The following is a 20,259-nucleotide window of genomic DNA, read 5'->3' as shown; positions in this document are numbered from 1 at the left end:
TCCTTCAATCAGCCACAGGTTGGAAACTGGACACATCATCACAAGTCAGTCAATAAACTGAATCTGAGAAGTATGGGTTTGGGTGAAGAGGCTTGGACCATAACTGAGGACATTTGTCCCTAGAATGCAGAGTCATTGACAGCATCACTTTTTATAGATTAGCCCCTCACTGGCATTTTACGCTCTTTAGCGTTCCAATAAATTACAAAGTACTTGTAATTTGTCAGGCCTCTCATCTAAAGGGTTATATATGGAGCTGGTGATAGTTTGAGGCTATAGAAAAGTCACATTCCTGAATGTACAACTATACACATGAGGCGGTACTGATGTTGGTGTCCTTGTCATCACCTCCAGGAAATGCCATCAACCATGTTTTAAGCTTCCTTGCCCCCCTTTTCCCATACTTGTTTCAAATTTAAGTCAAAAACCCTTTCCATATATGGAATACTGCTCTGTTTTGCCTTCCATGTACAAAACCACAACAATAAATCTGACAAGAAAAAAACAATTCATAAACAGGTTGTTGTCTCCATGAACTGTCCAAAGAAGATTTGTGCATCCCTCTCTGTCACTGAAATATACACACACCGCAAAAATGCAAGCCTACATATCCCATCATTTACTGGATTCTTATCTTGTTTCACTCCGGTGCCTTTTATAATGTACATTCACGCTCTGTCAGTTCACCGACACCTCAGGAAATTACCTGTTGTGATGACGTGCTTGGCTGCTCTAGCTCAAACACACAGGGGTACTTTCCCTTCATTCTCCAGGTCTTCCGTGCGGAGGCCGCATTCCCAACAGCACTCAGGGGGCTCCAGTGAGCGAGCCACGACACCAAACCCACCCGGAATTCTAGGAACGTTTTCCCCGTGGTTTCAGGTTACCGCACACACACTGAGCACAGATCACAGGCACACACACACACACACACACACACACACACACACATAACTTCCTCCACAGTAGTGTACTGTACTTTTGTTGTTTGTACAGAGTTGGTTTTGTTAGCTTTCCCTCTCTCCTCCCTTGCCTGTCATTCATTTTCATTTTAAACTCACATACTTGTCCGCTGGGTCGGACAACAACTTTGACTAACACTTAAACTTGCAGTTGGATTCAAACCAGACGTCTTGTTCGGAATCGCACTCCGATGATAAATACCACACACTGAAAACTAAAAACTGGGACACACATTCACACTAAAACTCTACAGGGAACCTTGCTGATGCATGCAAAGGGCCCCAAACTCAGACTTGCAGGTATACATTGCATCACACAAAACTTGGCTCAAATTCAGACAAAGACCTGCACTCAATCAAGCTCGAACTGACACTTGTAAAGTCTGCTGCATCCCCCAGGAAAAAGGATAACGGTGTCCCTAAAAATAGTCATTACAGAGAGAGACGTTCAGCCCTGTAAGTCAGACATGATCATGCTGTGTGAGCATTGACGGGTGTTGGGTGTGTGAATGTGTTGGGTGTAGAGCGTGCGCCGTCTGTGGCACACAGAAATATGTGAGGGTCTATAAGGCCATAATCCTGTGTCACCACGGCTATAGTGCGATGGATCAAAGCAGAGGTTTGAAAGTGGATTTTCTCTTCCTTTGAAGAGTGTTTAAATGCACAACGAACTCATTGTAAGTGTGTATTTCTGAAATGGTAAAAGTCAAGTATATGAAGCCTTTCTCTTACCATAGGATGTTTAACCTGAGAACTACATTTTTTTAAGTCTAGTCACGTTTCAGCAAGTGGCAAATGTGTGGTTTCCTTTGGTTCTGTGACACCAATCGAATCCCTACTTTTTAGAAATTAAAAATCACAAGAGATTTGGTGTGTACTGCAACCTCATTTTGTATGTTTTAAGAAAAATGCAGGGATTACACAGAATTTTCTATACAAGCTCTAATAGGAACCAGGCTGTTGACACAGGCAGAGACAGCTCTAGCATTGCGACACCGCGATAAGCATCACAGAGCGTGTGCCGAGCACGCTGTTGCATAGCTGTGGCGTCTTCCAAGAGCTATTTTATGACACAAGATAAAAATTGCCTCTCAAAATGCAGGGTTTGTTCTGGAGGACTTATCGTTGACTGTTTTTGTTTTACACGTAATATCTCGGGCGGTGTGGTGTTCATGCGGGCAGTTGCATGTAATCAGTGGTGCCGACAACATTTGGGGTTTTGTCCTTTGTTCGCTTGCGTGGTGCTTGAGAAATTCGTGTCAAACTGAAATACAGAATTGCCGAGAAGCGAACACAACCCTCCCGAACACACGTAGACCACACGGACCACTATTGGCTACCACCCAGACACGCAACAGTGAGGACTTCAAACGGGCTCATAGAGGCAATTAAGTCACAAAGACGGAGGGCTCTCCTAAAGCCACCGCTTCCTGCTGCCACCGACCTACATCCCTAATTTTTTACCTCCATCATTCCATCAGTGCAGCTCTCCTTCTACCCATTGTATCCACATCCACACTTCCGTTTCCCCCCTCCCCTGCTCGTCTATCCCTCTATTTCTCATCCTCCTCTCCTGCTAGCAGTTTGATGCCTTGCCAATAGGCAAGCACAGAGGTTAGTGGGTGCACTTTGTCTACCTCGCCCAGTAGGAACCGCTCCAGTAAAACATGCCAGTCTATTGTGGCATTTTAATTATTTTAGCTCAGCCCACTCCACCGGCTGGACACACAACAGAAGGGAGAGGCCGTAAAACTGTGTCCCTTCTGTTAAAGTGATGAGGAGGAGACTGAGAGGAGTTGGAAGGATTATTTCACAAACACAATATCCACAAGGCAAACCATAAACCTTAAACTAGAGCAGGCCGAAAACACATAAACACTCTTCACTCAGAGGCACGTTAAGTCCCAAATTGGCAAATAATTGTACAGTGGGGCCAAGAAAATCGCATTTCCCCCCCCAATACTGTAGCACAGCTACAGATTTAGAAATACCATAACTTCAAATGTTTGGCAATCCAAACATTTTAGCAGAGAGAATAAATAACGCACAGTTAATGCAATATTATAGCTGTTGTTTTGTCATGCACACACACACACACACACACACACACACACACACACACACACACACACACACACACACACACACACACACACACACACACACACACACACACACACACACACACACACACACACACACACAAGTCAAGGATGCAGGCCCAAAGAGAGACAAGTCTAAGCAGTGTAGCTATGTAGAGCGGGTCACGCTGAGGTCCCAGGCATCAGCCCAGGGTTATGGGAAAGGGATGGGCCGCTGTATTGGGGCTAAGGAGAGATAGAAAAAAGGGGATTGTGGGAGGGACAGAGGAAGGACTGAGAGGTTTGACGCAGACCCCAAATGCAAATGGCAGAGGTGAAAGGGTAGGTAAGAGCAAAAGAAAGAAAAATGAAAGGATATGAGGTCAATGCATGTGTTTCCACAACTCCTCATTATTCCTCTGATGTCAACTGTTCTCATGGTTCTACTGAGCCACCACTCCATCATGTCTGTCTTTATGTCTACATTTTAAAAAAGAATGCACAGACTTATCAGACTGAACTGACTTCTGCCCATAGATATGCATACACAGCCCACACAGGCTCAGAGCAGGGGATGTCCTTCCTCTGCATAGTAATTCATTTATTGCCCCCTCTGCTGGAGTTTCATAATTCAATTCCTTTGCATTTTTCGAACTGAGCTCCTCTGACCCAAGAGACCAACACAGAGACAGCAGCGAAGGTAAAAAGTTGATGGGACTGGAAGAAAGAAGAGAAAGTGAGTAAGAGTGAGAGGGGTGAGGGCTTTGCCCGGTGCGGCGCTCTCCCTGCTTCTCCCTGCTTCTCCCTGCAATAACACAATGGATTCCAGATGTCAAAATGATAAACAAATGGATTGTCATAACCCCATAAAAATGTAAGGCATTCAGAAGCACTCACACTGCCTTATTGTCTGTCGGTCCATCCCCTTGAGCTAATCCAAAACTTAAGAATCATTCCCCAAGTACAGTGATGAGTTATTAGTTCTCCATTCTTACTGAAGGACACACACACACATCTGCACATGCCTTAAACACTCGCTTGTGCACACACCCACTCATGTTAGGACTTCATCCCTATTGCAATTTGACACACTCTTGCACCATGGGGCTTCATTGTTGAATAAGTTGAAAAGGAATAATCCTTACAAATAAACTGTAGTAAATGAAAATTAAACAAAAAAAGTAATGTACTTTTCGGCCCTAAATCCATTGAGGGGTTTTACATAGGGTAAATTTTTTATTTCTCTCCTTAAACAGTTCATTACAGAGAGAGATGGTAGTGAGCTGCCCAGTAAGCATTATGATCTCTGACTGCTGTCTTGCTTGGCTTGAAGAAGATTGCTTCTTTTCCTCTCTACAGAATATACACTCTGCCTGTATTTAGTGTTTGAATCAGCTCAAAGAGTTTGTTGGTCTGAAAAAGCTGATGCAGTACCAAAACCCATCTAAATCATTTCTTAACACATGTGGTGTATGCAGAGTTAGGCTGTTCAAACCGGCCACGTAGCCATGAATGCGTACAAAAATTCACTACTACGGGGAGGGAAATTATCAAGATCAGTGTATATGATAGAATAGTGGTATTATAATATGCCAGAGGCCACCAAAATTGGGCTTCTACTGCCCAATTGTTTTCTCCTGCAGGGCATTAAAAAAGACATTTACCCTCGTCTATTTCTTTTACTACTTTCCATCAGCTTCAAGTCCACCACAACGAGTCCCCTGCTGGTCGGTAGAACAAACATTTTTTAAATCTAAATGATGTTCACTGTTCGATTCCATGGTTGCTGCAGTTAACTGTTATAGGTGTCATAAGTCTGATTTCCGTTCTAATGTGACATGCTGCATGCAACATTCAACAGCTCTGAATAAATTAACTTTTATTAACCGTGGCCAACGCTCCACCTGGCTTTCTCTTGCCACCAGTGACCCAGTTTAGAACCTGATTTGCTGCTTCTCATAAGAAAAGTTAAAAAAAGGTGGCCACACCTAGCTTGCTGTGTTCAGTCTGGATTTGTTAGCCCACTTCTTACCAACCAACACAAAGACTAATCATTTCCCACCATTCCTCTTTTCAATCCAGTGATGGTCATAAGGGTTTGTTATTTTCTGATTATGGAGCTCATGTCCAAAATGAAGCACTTACAGCAGGTGTGAACACTTTATATTTAATAACTGTACTGATTTGCAGTATTACCCTTGGTTTTGCCGTCCATACCCAATTAGTTTGGGTTTGGTTATGTCTGGGAGGAATTTAACAAGAACTTGTTGTCTAATGAAACCCTTATTCAGATTACCTCCTCATGTGTTTTCAGTCAAGGGGCTAATAAAGTCCTTATGATGCCATAACATTGGCTATACAGCCTCCAGCAAGTATGTGTCAAACGAGAAAACAGGGATGGTAATTACAGTGGAATAATTATAGTGAAGAAGGTTGCCAATTAATTATCTAAATTTGTGATAAGACCTGCCTAATCTAAATAAAGAATGTGGTCATTTTGGTTGATCTTATCTTTCCGGAAAAGATGGTGCGAAGTATTCACACGTGTGATGCTGTAAATGTTCAGAGATGTTTGAACACATGCCAACACGCATTTTTAGTTGCAAGTACAACTGTTTGCCCCCTCGCTCTCTGTCCCTCTGTCATCAGATGCTGAACAGAGAGAGGAAGGGAATTTCAATCCCCAATGCCTTTCATGTGCTTTGAAGTATTACAACACACAAGTGTGTGTGTGTGTGTGTGTTCTCATATGTGGATGTGTGTATCCTTGCCTGAGCACGGTATGATTGTGTCTGAATGGATAAGCCCTCCAGCTGTTGACTAGCATATGGATCCTGTGTGGATTGATATGTGAGTGTGCGTGCCTTTTGTGTGTCTATGTCCTCCTGTGTGTGTGTGTGTGTGTGGGGGGTGTGGGGTGTACCACCGAGCCCTCAGAGGCTTTGTGTGCCTGCCACACAGGAAGTCAGAATATGACGTGTGCTAACGCCAGAGCAGCCTAGCATGTCCATTTCTGACAACACTATTGGTGTCTTCTTCAAACATTTTTTTCTCATCCCTTGTCATATTTTCTCACCATCCAACCTTCTCTCATCGACTTTGCTGTTCTCATGCAACTTTCCCAGGCACGGTGCGGCCAGTGGCGGTAGTAGTGGCAGCGATGTCCAAGTCTTTCCCATGCAGCCTCATAGGAGGGTCTTTGTTCCCCCTCCAGGCTTTGGGGGTCCCCACGGCAGGGCTGTGCCCCACTCCACTGACTCCACAATGGGTCTTTATGCTGCCAAGGCCCTCCTCCCCCCACATCGCTCTATCATGCTTCCCTCATCAGGGGCACAGGGAGGCACAGGGGGCACCACGGCACCAAAGCGCCTTCCCTTTTCATGCCCTGTCCGGTCACTCTCTCTCTCTCTCTCTCTCTCTCTCTCTCTAATACATGCCAACAGAGTCAGATACAGTGGAAGAGCTTTTCTGAATAGCCACAGGCCAACCTGAGCAGTTCATGAGTGGTGCCAAATGTCTCAGTAGGGTACAGTTTTCTCATTCAACCCAAGAACACTTGACACCACAAGCAAAGGACCGGCTCTCACCAGGGAGTGTGTGATAACACACCGTTACAACCCATTAGCACTGCTGGAAAAAAACCTGTGCCCTCAGTAGTAAAAGTGGCACACACTCACTTACACGCAAACAGGGTGCAGAAATAAAAGAACTGGTTTTGAATACAGACAAAGAAGTGTCATGTATATGTTGACACGATTGGAGATTTCGTGTGTTGCCTCCCCCTTTGTTTACTAGCCCATATGCTCATGATCATGGGACTAGCACACAGGTTGGCAGCCTACTGTACTTTGTGTGCTGAGACAGGCCCTGTGACAGGCCCTGATGAATGTGTGGTCTGCTCAACATGTCTCAGCCACTGGCAGATCCTCTGCAGTCTGGAAGGGTAGGAGAGTACCGAGCCAGGTCATTACGAGAAGAGAAGGGAACAGTAGAGAATAACATTCTGAAAGCTAACTATTTCTGAGCTTATTAAAGCCTAACTTATTCATGAACATCTCTGACAAAATGCTTTTGCCAACCACTGAGTTTAATCAAAGGGTCTTCGGAATCAGAGACATCTGTTCATGTGCCTAATGTTTTCCGATGTACTCATGTTAAGCAAAATATATGGCTTAATCAAGCAAAACGGACAAGAATCTGACAAACACTCATGGTGGATCATGGGGAAAAGGCATCCCCGGACCTCTGTTTTCCTCTGTCAGGGCCAAAACTGGCAGTGCCAAGAGCTGAGGTTGCCATGGTAATGGGAGCCACTTTAGGGCCACCGCAGAAGAAGGAGAGCATAACCTTGTCATAATTGTGGAGCGAGTTTCTAGAGGGTTTAAGAAACGGATCCAGCACGGGGGAATCAGTTACAGACTTGCATTGGCTCAGTGATCTGAATCAATTCTCTGTTCTTCTCATGCTGACTGAGAAAGCACATAACCATAACCACACACACACACACACACACACACACACACACACACACACACACACACACACACACACACACACACACACACACACACACACACACACACACACACACACAGAGAGAGAGACAGAGAGTAAGTACTTCAGTCTCTGAGAGATGCACCCAAAACCATAAGCACGAAAAGTCCTAGGGCCACACCTTTAAATCAGCACAAAATAAAAAAACTCATATATATAAGAAAGAAAGAGAATGGAGTGGGAAAAGAGAGAAAGGCACAGCTAGCAGCTCATCAACTGACTAATACAAAGGAGAGTGAAGCAACTATTTGTCCTGCCTGCATTCACTCAACGTGGAGATGGATTTAATGGCTTCCTTATTCCCACATTGATTAACAACAGCCAGCCACACTGACTCATTGACATTATCTAACACAGGCACACAAACACATATGCAGAGGGTTTGTAACTTTTTCTGAAATCTGAATGAATTAATAACTTGTACTTTTCAAAGCAAGGTATTAGAGTAAATACATATCAGGTTAAACTGGATGACCTGTTTTAAAGAATGCATACAAGCCAGCATCAAACTCATTAGGAGAAAATGAAAGTTTGCAAGTGCTGCCAAAAATAATGTTTTAATGCAACAACTGGCCATGGCAAAGTAACAAGATTCCAAAAGTCGCATCATCACAAAAGAACAAACTGCTATCACAGCAGCTCAAGTCGAAATGCCAAAATAAATCTTTGCGGCTCTTTTTAAATCTGAAAAGAAAAGTGGATTTGGGACGTACAAGTCAATAAAGAGTCAGCTCAAGGGGATGATATTGTAAACCGTACAATTTTAGTTCAAAAATCCAAAGTGAGTAACAGTAAGCTACATCGGTAATGTGATTGTCCAGGAGAGAATGAATGTGTCATCTCTGTTTGTGAAGTATTTACTTTACACAACCTCTAATCTATAGTGAATGGAGGGGTTAAGGGACTGAACACATGTCTCTTACCTCTCCACCACGTCATCTCCGCTCCAGCACGTGGAGTCGTCCACTACATTTTCTCCTTCGCACAGCATCTCTGGCAACGCTGCAAAGAAAGACTTGTAGCGCTGCAGGTACATCAAGAACTCCCTAAGGAAAAAAAAGGCACATGGGGAAAGGACATAGAGGGATTTTAATACATGCCACATATATTTTCTAAATTCAAAGCTTAGGTTGGAAATATACAATTGAGAAATGTGCTGTGTGATTGTGGCCATGAATTTGGTGTGGTTGCTGGACACACTACTCTGTACTTTGGTACCATACTACCAACAACAAACAGTAATCTGCATTCCATTCAACAATGCATGCGTGTGATGAATACACGTGACAATATTGATGGCGGTGGAAAAATGAGCGGCTCTGAATGTGACCACTCCACTAAGTCAGCACATTCTTCTCAATTATGCCGTGCGGTAAAGTGCTTGCTTCATCAGATCTGCTAACACATGGTATTGATAAAGGCACTGTCATCTCGAGCAAAACCATAGAGATAATATTTTGATCGGACACACTTTGATGCCACCCATGAGAAAGAGCAAAAAACACTTCGGTCATGAGAGGTTATGTGCTGAGTCAGTCAGTGTCTTGAAATGGTGTTCAAGAACCACAGAGGACATAATTGAGGATGGTTTTGTGGGACCTAAAAAATGCATCACCCAATGCGTCACCCAAAAGACAATCAATGATGATGAAATGTGACAGGTATGTATGCAAGTCAGACTATGAGAGAGAGTGTGTGTGTGAGAGAGTGAGAGTAATACGTCCCTTGGGTTCATGCTTACCTAGAGAGTGTTCTCAGACTATGTTTATTGTTCTTGGAGGGTTTCAGGGGGAACGAGCTGGGAATGATGGGAGTTGGAGTCCAGGGGAGATTGTTGCAAGCAAGTAGGATGCAGGGATGTGAAAGGTGGGGCGTGAGAGAAAGACAAAAAAAGAAACAAAAGGATGACAAGACGAGACACATGGGGAGGAGGGAGAAAAAGATAGTCAGTCGACCCTGGAAGAGATGGATTAATCATGCACATGCAGAGACTAGCCACAATAACCATTTAACCCCGCACCACACCAACAATAAAACAGATATTGGTATTTAATGTATATGTTAAGTCAGTAAACAAACACCCAAGCAAACATTTGCACATGAGCAAATACAGTTATACATTCAAAGGAACGCCAAAGAAAGTTCTGCTGAGTTTCTACATTCATATTTTTCCCCATTAAAACGAAACATAAATGTTGCTTTACTGTATCACGTTTCATATTTTTCAGGGGAACACTGTTCCCTTCTCTACGGTGGGTGCTGCCATGTCTCTAAAGTGGTCAGCGCTCACATGTGCTCTGGTCAGGGCTGGCAGCAGGCAGGGAGCTGGATTGTGCAGCCATGAATGGTGGTGGCAGTGCCAGGCCAGACCTGTCAGCTCGGCTGGCATCAGCGCACTGATTCATGGTTTGGGACAAGGTCAGGCGGGCAACGCTGCGAGTGTGTGTGCGTTTCCGTCTGTGGTGCTATTTAAGCTCAGGCCCCGGCTGGTGCGCAGAGTTGGTGGTATGGCCGTCTGGGTAAACAGGAAATTGTTGGTCCGTCACGATTAATCTCACCCACACTCCCCCATCTCCTGGCACATTGGTGCCAGCTGCTGTGGGCACAGGGTGGCTGCCTCAGAGGCCAGGTGGAGGGCATGGACTTTAGTGCCAGGCGCTACATTTACATGCTATGTGTGCGTTGGTGTGTGTTGGGTCCAACTAACCATATGAAGAAAAGAGAAGTGATGGCAGCTGTGAGCAGACAATAGCCAAACCCCCTCAGGCTGTCACACAGACCTGACCAGTGCTCATTTAAAACAGTCTAACTAAATTAACAAGCAACAACATCTGCAGCTGAAAGCTATTTAGCAATTTGGCATTCTGATGTACAACAGGCAGTATCAAACTTTGGAAAGTGATTGAATTAATCGCAATTCAGTTCAAGGCTTCGTCTTACCTCCTCAAGTGGGCCAACTGCCCCATCCACTGCTCTGGTAGAGGTTTGGACGGGGCGGCAGATGGAGGAAGAGAGGATGAGGTCACGGTCGAGGTCGTGACCTCTGGGGTAATAGGCTGCGTGGTTGTAGGTTCCCTAGTAGACAGGCCACACACCTTGTCCACCTGTGGGGAGGATGGAGCAAACAGACACACACCTATGTTAAGATAGGAAAACATTTAACAACAGGGGTGGAGCTGCAGGGTGACTCCCATAAACCACCAATTGACACCTGCACAGTTCAACGTATATCAAATAAAATAAGTTATTCAAAGGGAACACTTCTTTCTCAGAGTGACGATGCCATCAATTTTAAACGAGGAATGACTGCATTGCAGTTGAATGTTTGCAGGGTGAAGAGAGGGACGAAAAAGAATTATGGAGCGGGGAACTTTGGAGTAACGGACAACATGGGAAAACGGTGGGCGTGAAGTGAGGGATGTGATGAAAAAAAAATGGCGTGATGAGTGAGTTATTGCCAGGAGGGCTGACAGTAAACGTAAAACATTCCACTACCTCACAGAGGTGAACGCTAGTGCTCGCCGCTGGCAGCGATGGCGAGTATCTCCAGTGGCTATTAAAGCCAGCAGAGGCGACAGCGGGGTCATGAGAATGAAGGGGGGCGTGTGCTTCAACCCAAGAAGTAAAATCGATGACATCTCATTGGCTTAAAAGCCTCCAGCCAGTGTTATTAAGTGGTCCTCAATTAGCCAGAGAGACAGAGCGTAATGGCTGTTGTACACACCGGACTGAGTACAGCAACCAGTGTATATACGCTGCTTTGTCTAGTGGGATAATTAGTTTAACCATATAAGGATGTCCAACAGGACTAAGTAATATTTCGCAGCACCAATTTATCCATCACTGATTTAGAATAGGAAGCCTTACAGTAAGAAGCAGAATTTGTAGGGATTTTTTCACAGCTACTGTACAATATGCACTCCTAGACTCTTCCAAGAAAAGATGGATGACCATATTGCTTCTTTGACTAAGAATAGTTTTAATAATTCAGTGTTTTGAATTAGAGATTAGTCGTGTTTCTGTGAAATCACATTTTAAGAATGCAATTTTCAAGTCTTTTGTAGGTACACAGAACGGAGTGCAATACAGTAAGTAACAATAAGAAAAGGATCAGAAATTGGTCGGGCTACATACAGTCTATACCAACCTATTAAACAATACAGTGATCGCCTAAGGATACTTATTCTTATCTGCTCTGGACATCCCCCTACTAGGAAAAGCCTCAAAGCATTTATGCAAAACTTTCCTCACACTGTTAGACATACTGCCTCAGCGATGCAAGTGTTAAGGGCCGCCTGTGGGGGGAAACAATGGAATGCACAAACAGATACGTAAACTTAATTTGGGAAGAAACTGGCAAGCATCTGTGTTTAAATGGTTGTTGGAAGGCGTGTGTCCGTCTACATGCTGGGAAGAGTTTGGATAAGTGAGTCTGGAAGCAGCTGAAATATGTGTTAACGGTCACAAAATGGTTCTTGCCATCTCTGCTAAAAATAAACTTTCCCTTCAGGGTGAGGCAGGTCAGTTATCTTGTGTAACTTTATAAATGGAGGTTTAAATGGAGGTTTTCACATAGCAGACTGCTATTCCTGGGCAGGGGAATTGACAATGGCTCGGGAGGTGCTGTCGTAACTAGCAACATAACCGACCACCTGAACATTTTTCATCTTCATTGCACCGTTTGCACTTCACTCTTCACTCTGGCCTTTCTGTCCTACTTTTTTTTTTTTTTTTTTTTTTTTTTACCACATTCTTAGTCCTAAATCCCCTCTGAAGGCAGACGTTGGGCACGGGGAAGGTTGTTTTATTGCATTAACCTTAACTCCCACCAGACCAATAAAACATGCTCACATGTGGTAGAGCGGCTTACAGCCACACATGCCCATAGCCACACACACACACACACAAACACACACATGCAATAATGCCACACACACATTATATTGTGGCGTTAAGAAAAGATAGAACATAGCAAATGTTTTGGCCATGAAGCATTATGAACAACATGCTCTTTACATGTGCTGCAATGCTTCTGCTGAAAATTACTGATGACTTAATTTGCATACCGTCTGCACAACATGACGTGTTCAGACATTTATTAGAACAATTGTAAACTTCAAACCTGTGAAGTGGATTTTTTATTGAAAAGAGGTCGGCCAAATTAGAGTATCTGAGCAAGGGTAAAGGCAAACAAGAAAATTCTAACATTTAGAGTTAAGTTTATATTGAGTTGATTAGGCCAGAGCTTTCAACATTGCTCAATCCAGCATTAATAACACTGGCACGTACACTAGTGTTTGCAGCAACAAAACAAAGTGACTGAGTAGGAGTCTGATAATTCCAAGAAACAGTGAAGCTATAAATGTCAAGGCTGATTCATTTCATCATGCAAACATGCAACATCAAGTACTTGGCCAATATGGCAGATTAAAATTGAACCACATGCCTCTTGATTACTGAGCAAAATACATTTCTATAACACCAATTCCAGAGATTCAAAACACATATGTCAGACAACATACAGTCCCATGACATCACTGACAGCGTTTGGGAGGTTTACAGTGCGAAAGTGGGGAAGCCCTCAATAAGAAGGCCTAAATTCGATCCCTAACTCCTCTAGTCCATGTGTCCTTGGGCAAGACACTTAACCCAAAAGTGTGTGATTGGATGTGAATGATTGGTTAGTCCTGATGGGCAGGCGATAAGAATGGGTATGAATGGGTGAATTACATGTAGTGTAAAAGCACTTTGAGTAGTCAGAAGATTAGAAAGGCGCTACAAAAGTAAAAGTATATTCAGCGTTTATCAAAGGGCTTTAGCAGAACCGAGACTAGTTAGTAACAATAGTTAATAACTGAACAGTGACAAGGAAATAGTGTGTTTATAATAATATAATAATTATTATAATAATCTTCTTTTCATTCATTTGGGCCATGTGCTAAATGCACTTCAGCAAATCTACACATATTATAACATATCATAACAATACTTAACATATAACATACCCAAGCAGTGTACAGAAAAAATATGATGATCAAATATCAAAACTCTATTGTTATATTTAGTACGATAGAATTAGTTTAACAGAGCAGGAACATACATACTGGCTGTACATTAATGTGTAAATACATTTCATGACGCTTTAGTCGAATGATTTAATTCAGGACATGAAAAACATCCAAAAAAGGTGAAAGCTTCAGGTTATCATTTCTCTGCTGTGGTGAAAAACGGAGGATTAAGACAGGATCTAATCCCTTCATTGTGAACTTTTCAATGAGGCAGACCAAAGTTTGAAATCCAGTGCCATTTCTCACCTGCCTTTGGGTGACTCTTTGCTATTCTCCAAGACCAAAAATGTAAACATCCGTGTAAAATATGAACATCAAGTGGAGGTCACTCACAGTTCTGTTTGTATTAGCCCATTATTTTAAAAACCAAACCACAGAGCTACTTTTGGAGAGGCTGGAAAAGACTGAACCAGGGCCAGCATTTCAAAACAAAAACGCTGACACAAATCATTCTTGTGCCTAACTAAGCATACAACAGTGTAAACAGAACGCAAAGTCATCGTAGGGAAAAATAAACAGCATCCTCGTTATGGATTCTCTGGAGAAATGGAGACATGCTCTTATAGGACAGATCTTGTCACCACATACTCCTGAGGGCCAATCAGACAACAGGTTGAATAATAACACGGCCTAGAACCTCTGCCATAAATCAATTATGTCCTGACCTGATGATGGCGTGAGAATGAAAATCCCATTTGGGCACAGCGTGAGTACTTGGTTTTGCATGTATATGTGTGTGTGTGTGTGTGTGTGTGTGTGTGTGTGTGTGTGTGTGTGTGTGTGTGTGTGTGTGTGTGTGTGTGTGTGTGTGTGTGTGTGTGTGTGTGTGTGTGTGTGGTAGCACCTGTTTGTCCTTGTGATACCTTCACAATTCCAGCTATTTTGCGGAGCATTCCACATATGATTGCCTGAGGACAGGGTCTGATGGAGGGGGGCGGATTGGTGGGTTGCGTGTAGTCCACATAGGAGGACTTCAGGGAAATACAAGGCATGTAGTCTATGTGTATTTGAGCTAGCCAATGAAATTTGATTTATACTGCTGCACCCAGGTTTGCATCTTAATAGAAGAGACATTATTCCACTCAAACCAAATCATTTATTTTGACCATAAATGTGTTTACCGGGATCTATTTCAATGTGTTTATCTCAATAGTGGCGTGTGTATGTGTGTGTATGTGTGTGTGTATCTGCGCCTCATGCACATATCATGGGCTCCAAGCTGGCCAAGCCCAGGGCCATCGCTCCTCTAGGGGAGTATTGGTTTACAGATAGCAGTGGTGGTCTTGTCATCCCAGTTTATTTATCAAGGGATTACCCAGTAAAGCTAAGGGAACTTTCTCAGCCCCCCGTTCACCTCAGGCACATTGCATTGTGGGATGAAAAGGGCTTGTTCTGTCCACTTTGACTTAGTTTGTGTGCTAAACGTGCACACCACACATACACTCTGCTGGCCTCCTGCTACGCACTGTTTAACTCTAGAAACAGTAGTGCATGTGTCAGCGCTGCCAAAGTGAACGATGACTAAATATTCTTTCTATCAGAGCTCAGAAATTCGTTACATTTGCAACAAAGGTACACACATTAGAACAGACACATACTTAGATTGTCTTATATTATCATTTCTTGACCTTAGCTAAAACAATATCAACTTTTTAACCTATCTTTAGGGATTGTTTTCATGCATCACAGTTATGAATCATAGGGGGTGAATGGACAAAATGGCCCAGAGAACTACGGATCACTGGTTTGTGCCATAAGTTGTACTTTTGGAAATTGATCACAGGAAATCACTTCAAGCTTATTGCTTGTAGTTTCTCAGTGGTGTACAATTTTGTTAATGTATAGTTTAAGTTTAATTGCAAACTGTCTCCATTTTCATTCATATCCCTGGGAATAGTTCTCGGGACTGCTGCTTACATCTATTATCCAAACCACAGTCGCTGTCATCTCAAGACATCCCATAACCATGAAATATTCCCTAACCAGTAAAAATTAGGACATAAAATGACATTCCCATAAGTGCACAGTATAGCATACTACTTTAAAACACAGAAATCAAAAGTGTCAACAGTGCCCTACTTCTATTTGGGTTTAGAAACTGACAGATTCAGAGAAGAGACAGTGCCTGTTTAGCACCAAGCTACACCACCTTTAGAGTAGGAATTTAATTCAACATGAATGTTACTGGTTTCCATGGGAGTTATGTAAAGTAACAAACTTCCAGGCTGAAAAAGCAATTAGATGAAAGAGCAAAAAAGAGAGCAAACACAATTATCTATATTAGTATTTACTTCATTGCGGTTACTAACTAAAGGAGAAGAAAAACAGAAGAAAAAAATGCAATCAGTAGCCAAGCAGCGCCATGAGAAGCCGCCACTGGTTCACATTCTCTTTTCCACCGCACAGGAAGATCCTTGTTACTTTGGCAACATAGTTGTTTATGGAGTTTTCTCCAAAGAAAACCCAAGTCATCAATTATATTTTAAATGACTGGACTTTTTGCCGTCGAGCATCTTGATAATTATGTTTAAACAAGTAGCAATTTCCATTCCTAATTGCAACACATGAACATACATGAAAGGGAGGGCCTGCTACTTGCGAGGAGAAGGGTTTCCAGTTCTATTTTGACAAAGTGCATTTTTCTTCATGGTAAAATAAGAGAAATCCTCAACAAATTTAAATGTACTGTTTCACATGCAGTCAATCAGGTATCTCTGCTTTTGTCCCATCCAAATGACCAAAAAAGGCCACAATTACCTGAATTGACACAGATCAACATTAGATAATACGTGATACAGTTTGTTATCAAAATAAACTGGCATCCAAGAATAACCTTGTATATGTATAGCAAGGTTTCAGCTAGATCAAAAAACACTTTGCCCCTTTATTTTACACATTAAGGTGACTACTTGGATTTTGTAGGACTAGCAGTGTTGTGGTGGAGGCCTTGAGGTTAAGGAAGCAAGCTTGTGCCTGGAAAGTTGCCAGTCCAAACCCTGGACCATCTGGGAAAATCTGGGTGGGTTGAGGGAATAAGGAAGTCCCTCTCCTCCATCAACAACACTATTAGGCTGTGTTTTATATTCAACCACACAAAGAGACAGATGTAGGCTTTAAGGTGTTGAGTTTAATCGGACCATTATGGCCTCAAACAGCGGTCAACACGGGACTCGGACAGTAAACTTCAATTTTTCATCTGTAATATAGACAGCAAGGTAACTGTAGAGTCAACTTGGATATAATAACAGGCTTGGGTTCCTCCCAAAAATCTAAAGTGGCTCCGGGTGGAGCAGACAGAGACTCTTTCAAATGCTGATTATCCAAAATGAGATGGTTGCACTGTAAATGATGAAGGTTGCTGTGTGTAGAGCTGGTTAGTTACATACATTTTAATACATAAATTAACAGATGAGGTTTTTTTAATATATATATAGCTACATGAATTTCATTCATTAAGGATGTATGGGTAGTGATTAGATCTGTTTATGTTAGGGAGTCTTGAGTGACGGACAGAAAAGCAGCACATTTGTGTGACTCTAGGATGATACAAAAAAGACATGGGTGATCAGGTCTTTGTATTCATGCACCCATTCAAGTTAAAGAACAATGTTTCAGTTGATAAAAAGCTTCAATCAGTCCCAGAACCCTCTCTATAGACGAGGAACGTTTCAGCCCTTATTAACCATACTTAGAGAATTAAATATTTCTTGTGCAGCCGGACTTTACATCCATCCATCCATTAAGCATTACTGCTAACTTACTCAGGGTCGTGGCGGGCAGTTGAACTAATGCCAGCCTTAATTCTTTTCACATATATTTCAATTCTTTTGGTCAGGAAAGATAAAAGCTGGTAACTGTAAGTCAAATTAAATACAAACTGCATCATATACAGATGTGTGTCAAATTAACTTGAAAAAAACTAATTCCTTATTAACTATTTAATGACTAAATACAAAAGAAAGAATTCATGGGTTTGGATCTGTTCTTAACATGATGTATTTTGAAGATACAAATGTTTTGTAGCTTAAAATCAAAAGCTAAAATGTTTTTAATAGCCTATTAAAAACATTTAGCATACATAGCGGCCACGGAGCCACTTGTAAGCGAATAGTGACAGCCTTCCACTTTGCTTTTAACGAGAGACTGTAGCTGATTTACAACATTACTCTTCTACCCTTGCCTTCTTTTTTCTCTCTCTCTCTCCCCGCCACTTATTCTTTGCCATCTATTTAAGGTCTCCCTTTATTCTTTCTCACAATTACATTGTCTCCATCTTTCCCTGCAGTCCTCACTCTGCAGTCTCTGTCAATCAGTCCCCTCCCCTGTCTGTTACTCTTCCTCTTATCCGAATGATGTCAGCGCTAATTAAAGAGAGACTCAGGCCCTCGTATATCACGGGTAAAAGTCCTTGAGATTCCAATCAGGAGAGAGAACACTGAATTTCGCTCTCCACACTGAGGCGTGTTTACCCTGATTAAATCACTCACAGATGATCTTAAAATGAGAGGCCCTTATAAATATGGGTGTTACTTTGGAGTTTGTTTACACCATTTGTCCATCTTTGTAAACAAATTTACGAGAATTACAGTCACAAAATGTGGCAACATGTCTTAGAGGGCTCAAGTGGTGTTATACCACAGAGATGGAGGGGAAAAAAAGACAGAGACAGAGGAAGTTCAAGTAAGTTCATCTCGTCTGTGTCTACGTTATGGTGGAATATACGGGCGCACAGGCAAAGAAAAAGAGCTGGCGGATAGAAACTTCGAGAGTCCACGTGTCCATTTGAAGCCTTCCAGTGAACCCGCAATTACCACGAAAATCATAACACAGATTTGTGTTAACTTCACAGCAGCAGCTGCATGATGTTATAATGCCAGCTAGCTCGCGTTTGAAGGTGCTAAAACACCAGGACAGTGTGCACCCAGGCATCAACTGAGGATGTTGGGAATATGAAGACGCACAATGATGGCATGGGCTATTTAAAAACATTAAAGGAGGTTTTACAGAAGAGGAAAAAGACCATGTGGTCAGGGGTGCTGACGCAATGGATTGAAAGGTGGTATGTTTTGCTAAGATATCTAAGGTAGCTCACCGCATTCAATCTAGATCGACCATTATCTAGAACCAAATGGTCAAGAAGGACCTGATCAACAATCCCGGAGAAGGTTTTTTGCTTTTTTTAAAGACATAATGTGAATCTCAAACTCCTTATAGTGGACAAAAGCAATATTACATAAGGTGTCCTGATTAACTAGATAACAGCCAAGGTAGAGGCACAAACTCTGCGTCATGTCACGGCATTTTCTCTGTCACACTTTAAATTAATTCCTCGAATCAAATTCAGATTTTGATTAATCAAATGGGAGACTCTGACCAATGTGACAAAGACTTATGGATACGAGCTTTGATATTTATTAGCCTCATAACCGACGACATCAGCATATTTGTACGTTTGTCAACCCTCTTTGTTTTTCTTGTCATCTATCTGCCTCCTGTGTGAAACAGTCCATTCGAGAAACAGACCGCAAGCTCTGAAGTAAAAACCCCACATCATTTAGTCTCCCCCTCTGTGAACATTTCATCACCTTATAATCAACTACATATCTGAGAAATTACATGATTTCTATAATTATATGATTCCACTAATCCCCAGTCATGGATGACAGGGTAAAATAATATACCAAAGACCACTGCTTTATGGTCAGACCCAAACTTTTTGGCCGAGCAATCAATCAACATGGAGATTGCTCAATTTTACAACTGCATTTCTCATACAGAGGAGGAGAAATGCAGGATTGTGTTTGTGGTGTTGAGGCCTGCAGCGTATTATCAGCAGCAAGGCGAACACTAAAAGAGGGAAGGGGAGCTGGAAAAGAGGCACATGGGTGGCTGAGGAGAGGACAGGCTGCCACCCCCCACCCCCCACACCCCCATCATTAGCTAATGGACTGCTGAGTAAGTCAGTTAGTCAGCTTGATGGTGAGACACAGTGCCAAAGGCCTACACACAACTTAGAAAGATGGGTTAAGCGTATAGATTGGCCATTTTGCGTCAGATTCATTCTGCTAACAGTCTCAAATATTAGATACAGACACCGTATGTCAAGGCTTGAGACTGTGAAGCTAATCCTTTTATATAAGGTGACCTCCAGAGGTGGGCTCAGCAGCTGATGTCAGAATATATCTCAAGTAGAAAATCTAAAATGTTAATTAAATTACACATCACATTACATATCAACACAGTGATACAATATGAAAGTGATTGAGTTCAAAACTACAGAAATGCAGAAATGTCCTTGAACTGTCACATTGATAACTGGTAAGACATTGTTAGCATTCAGCTATGTTATTGTCAGTAAACCATAAAATAGCATGAGTAAAGCTCTGGTTACATTTGCAATGATTTTCATTAGCTTTAATAAATGTGGCAGTGTATGCCATAGAAAGTATCTCTTTACAAAAAATGACAAGTGCCTGAAAGCTGTTTTGTCATTTATTCTGACAAACGTGTGGTTACTCTATTTCCACTGCGCTTCCTCACTTAAATCCTCATTTAAACATTAACAGATGAAGGAAGATTAAAAAAACTAAAAAA

The 20,259-nt window shown here is 42.3% G+C and overlaps 1 protein-coding gene across 1 annotated transcript in view; it reads right to left on the bottom strand.

The window, feature by feature from the left end:
* LOC129089161 (glypican-5-like) overlaps positions 1–20,259 on the bottom strand; it is a 91,014-nt gene that overhangs the window by 42,985 nt on the left and 27,770 nt on the right. Inside the window, exons 4-6 of the mRNA XM_054596540.1 lie at positions 10,538–10,701; positions 9,339–9,395; positions 8,521–8,643 (exon numbers count right to left, since the gene is read on the bottom strand). Coding sequence (XP_054452515.1) covers positions 8,521–8,643; positions 9,339–9,395; positions 10,538–10,701 — 344 coding nt within the window. The remainder of the gene's footprint in view (positions 1–8,520; positions 8,644–9,338; positions 9,396–10,537; positions 10,702–20,259) is intronic.

This window comes from Anoplopoma fimbria, chromosome 3, assembly GCF_027596085.1.
Source record: "Anoplopoma fimbria isolate UVic2021 breed Golden Eagle Sablefish chromosome 3, Afim_UVic_2022, whole genome shotgun sequence".
NCBI lineage: Eukaryota > Metazoa > Chordata > Actinopteri > Perciformes > Anoplopomatidae > Anoplopoma > Anoplopoma fimbria.
This window is presented reverse-complemented; position numbering and strand designations above follow the sequence as displayed.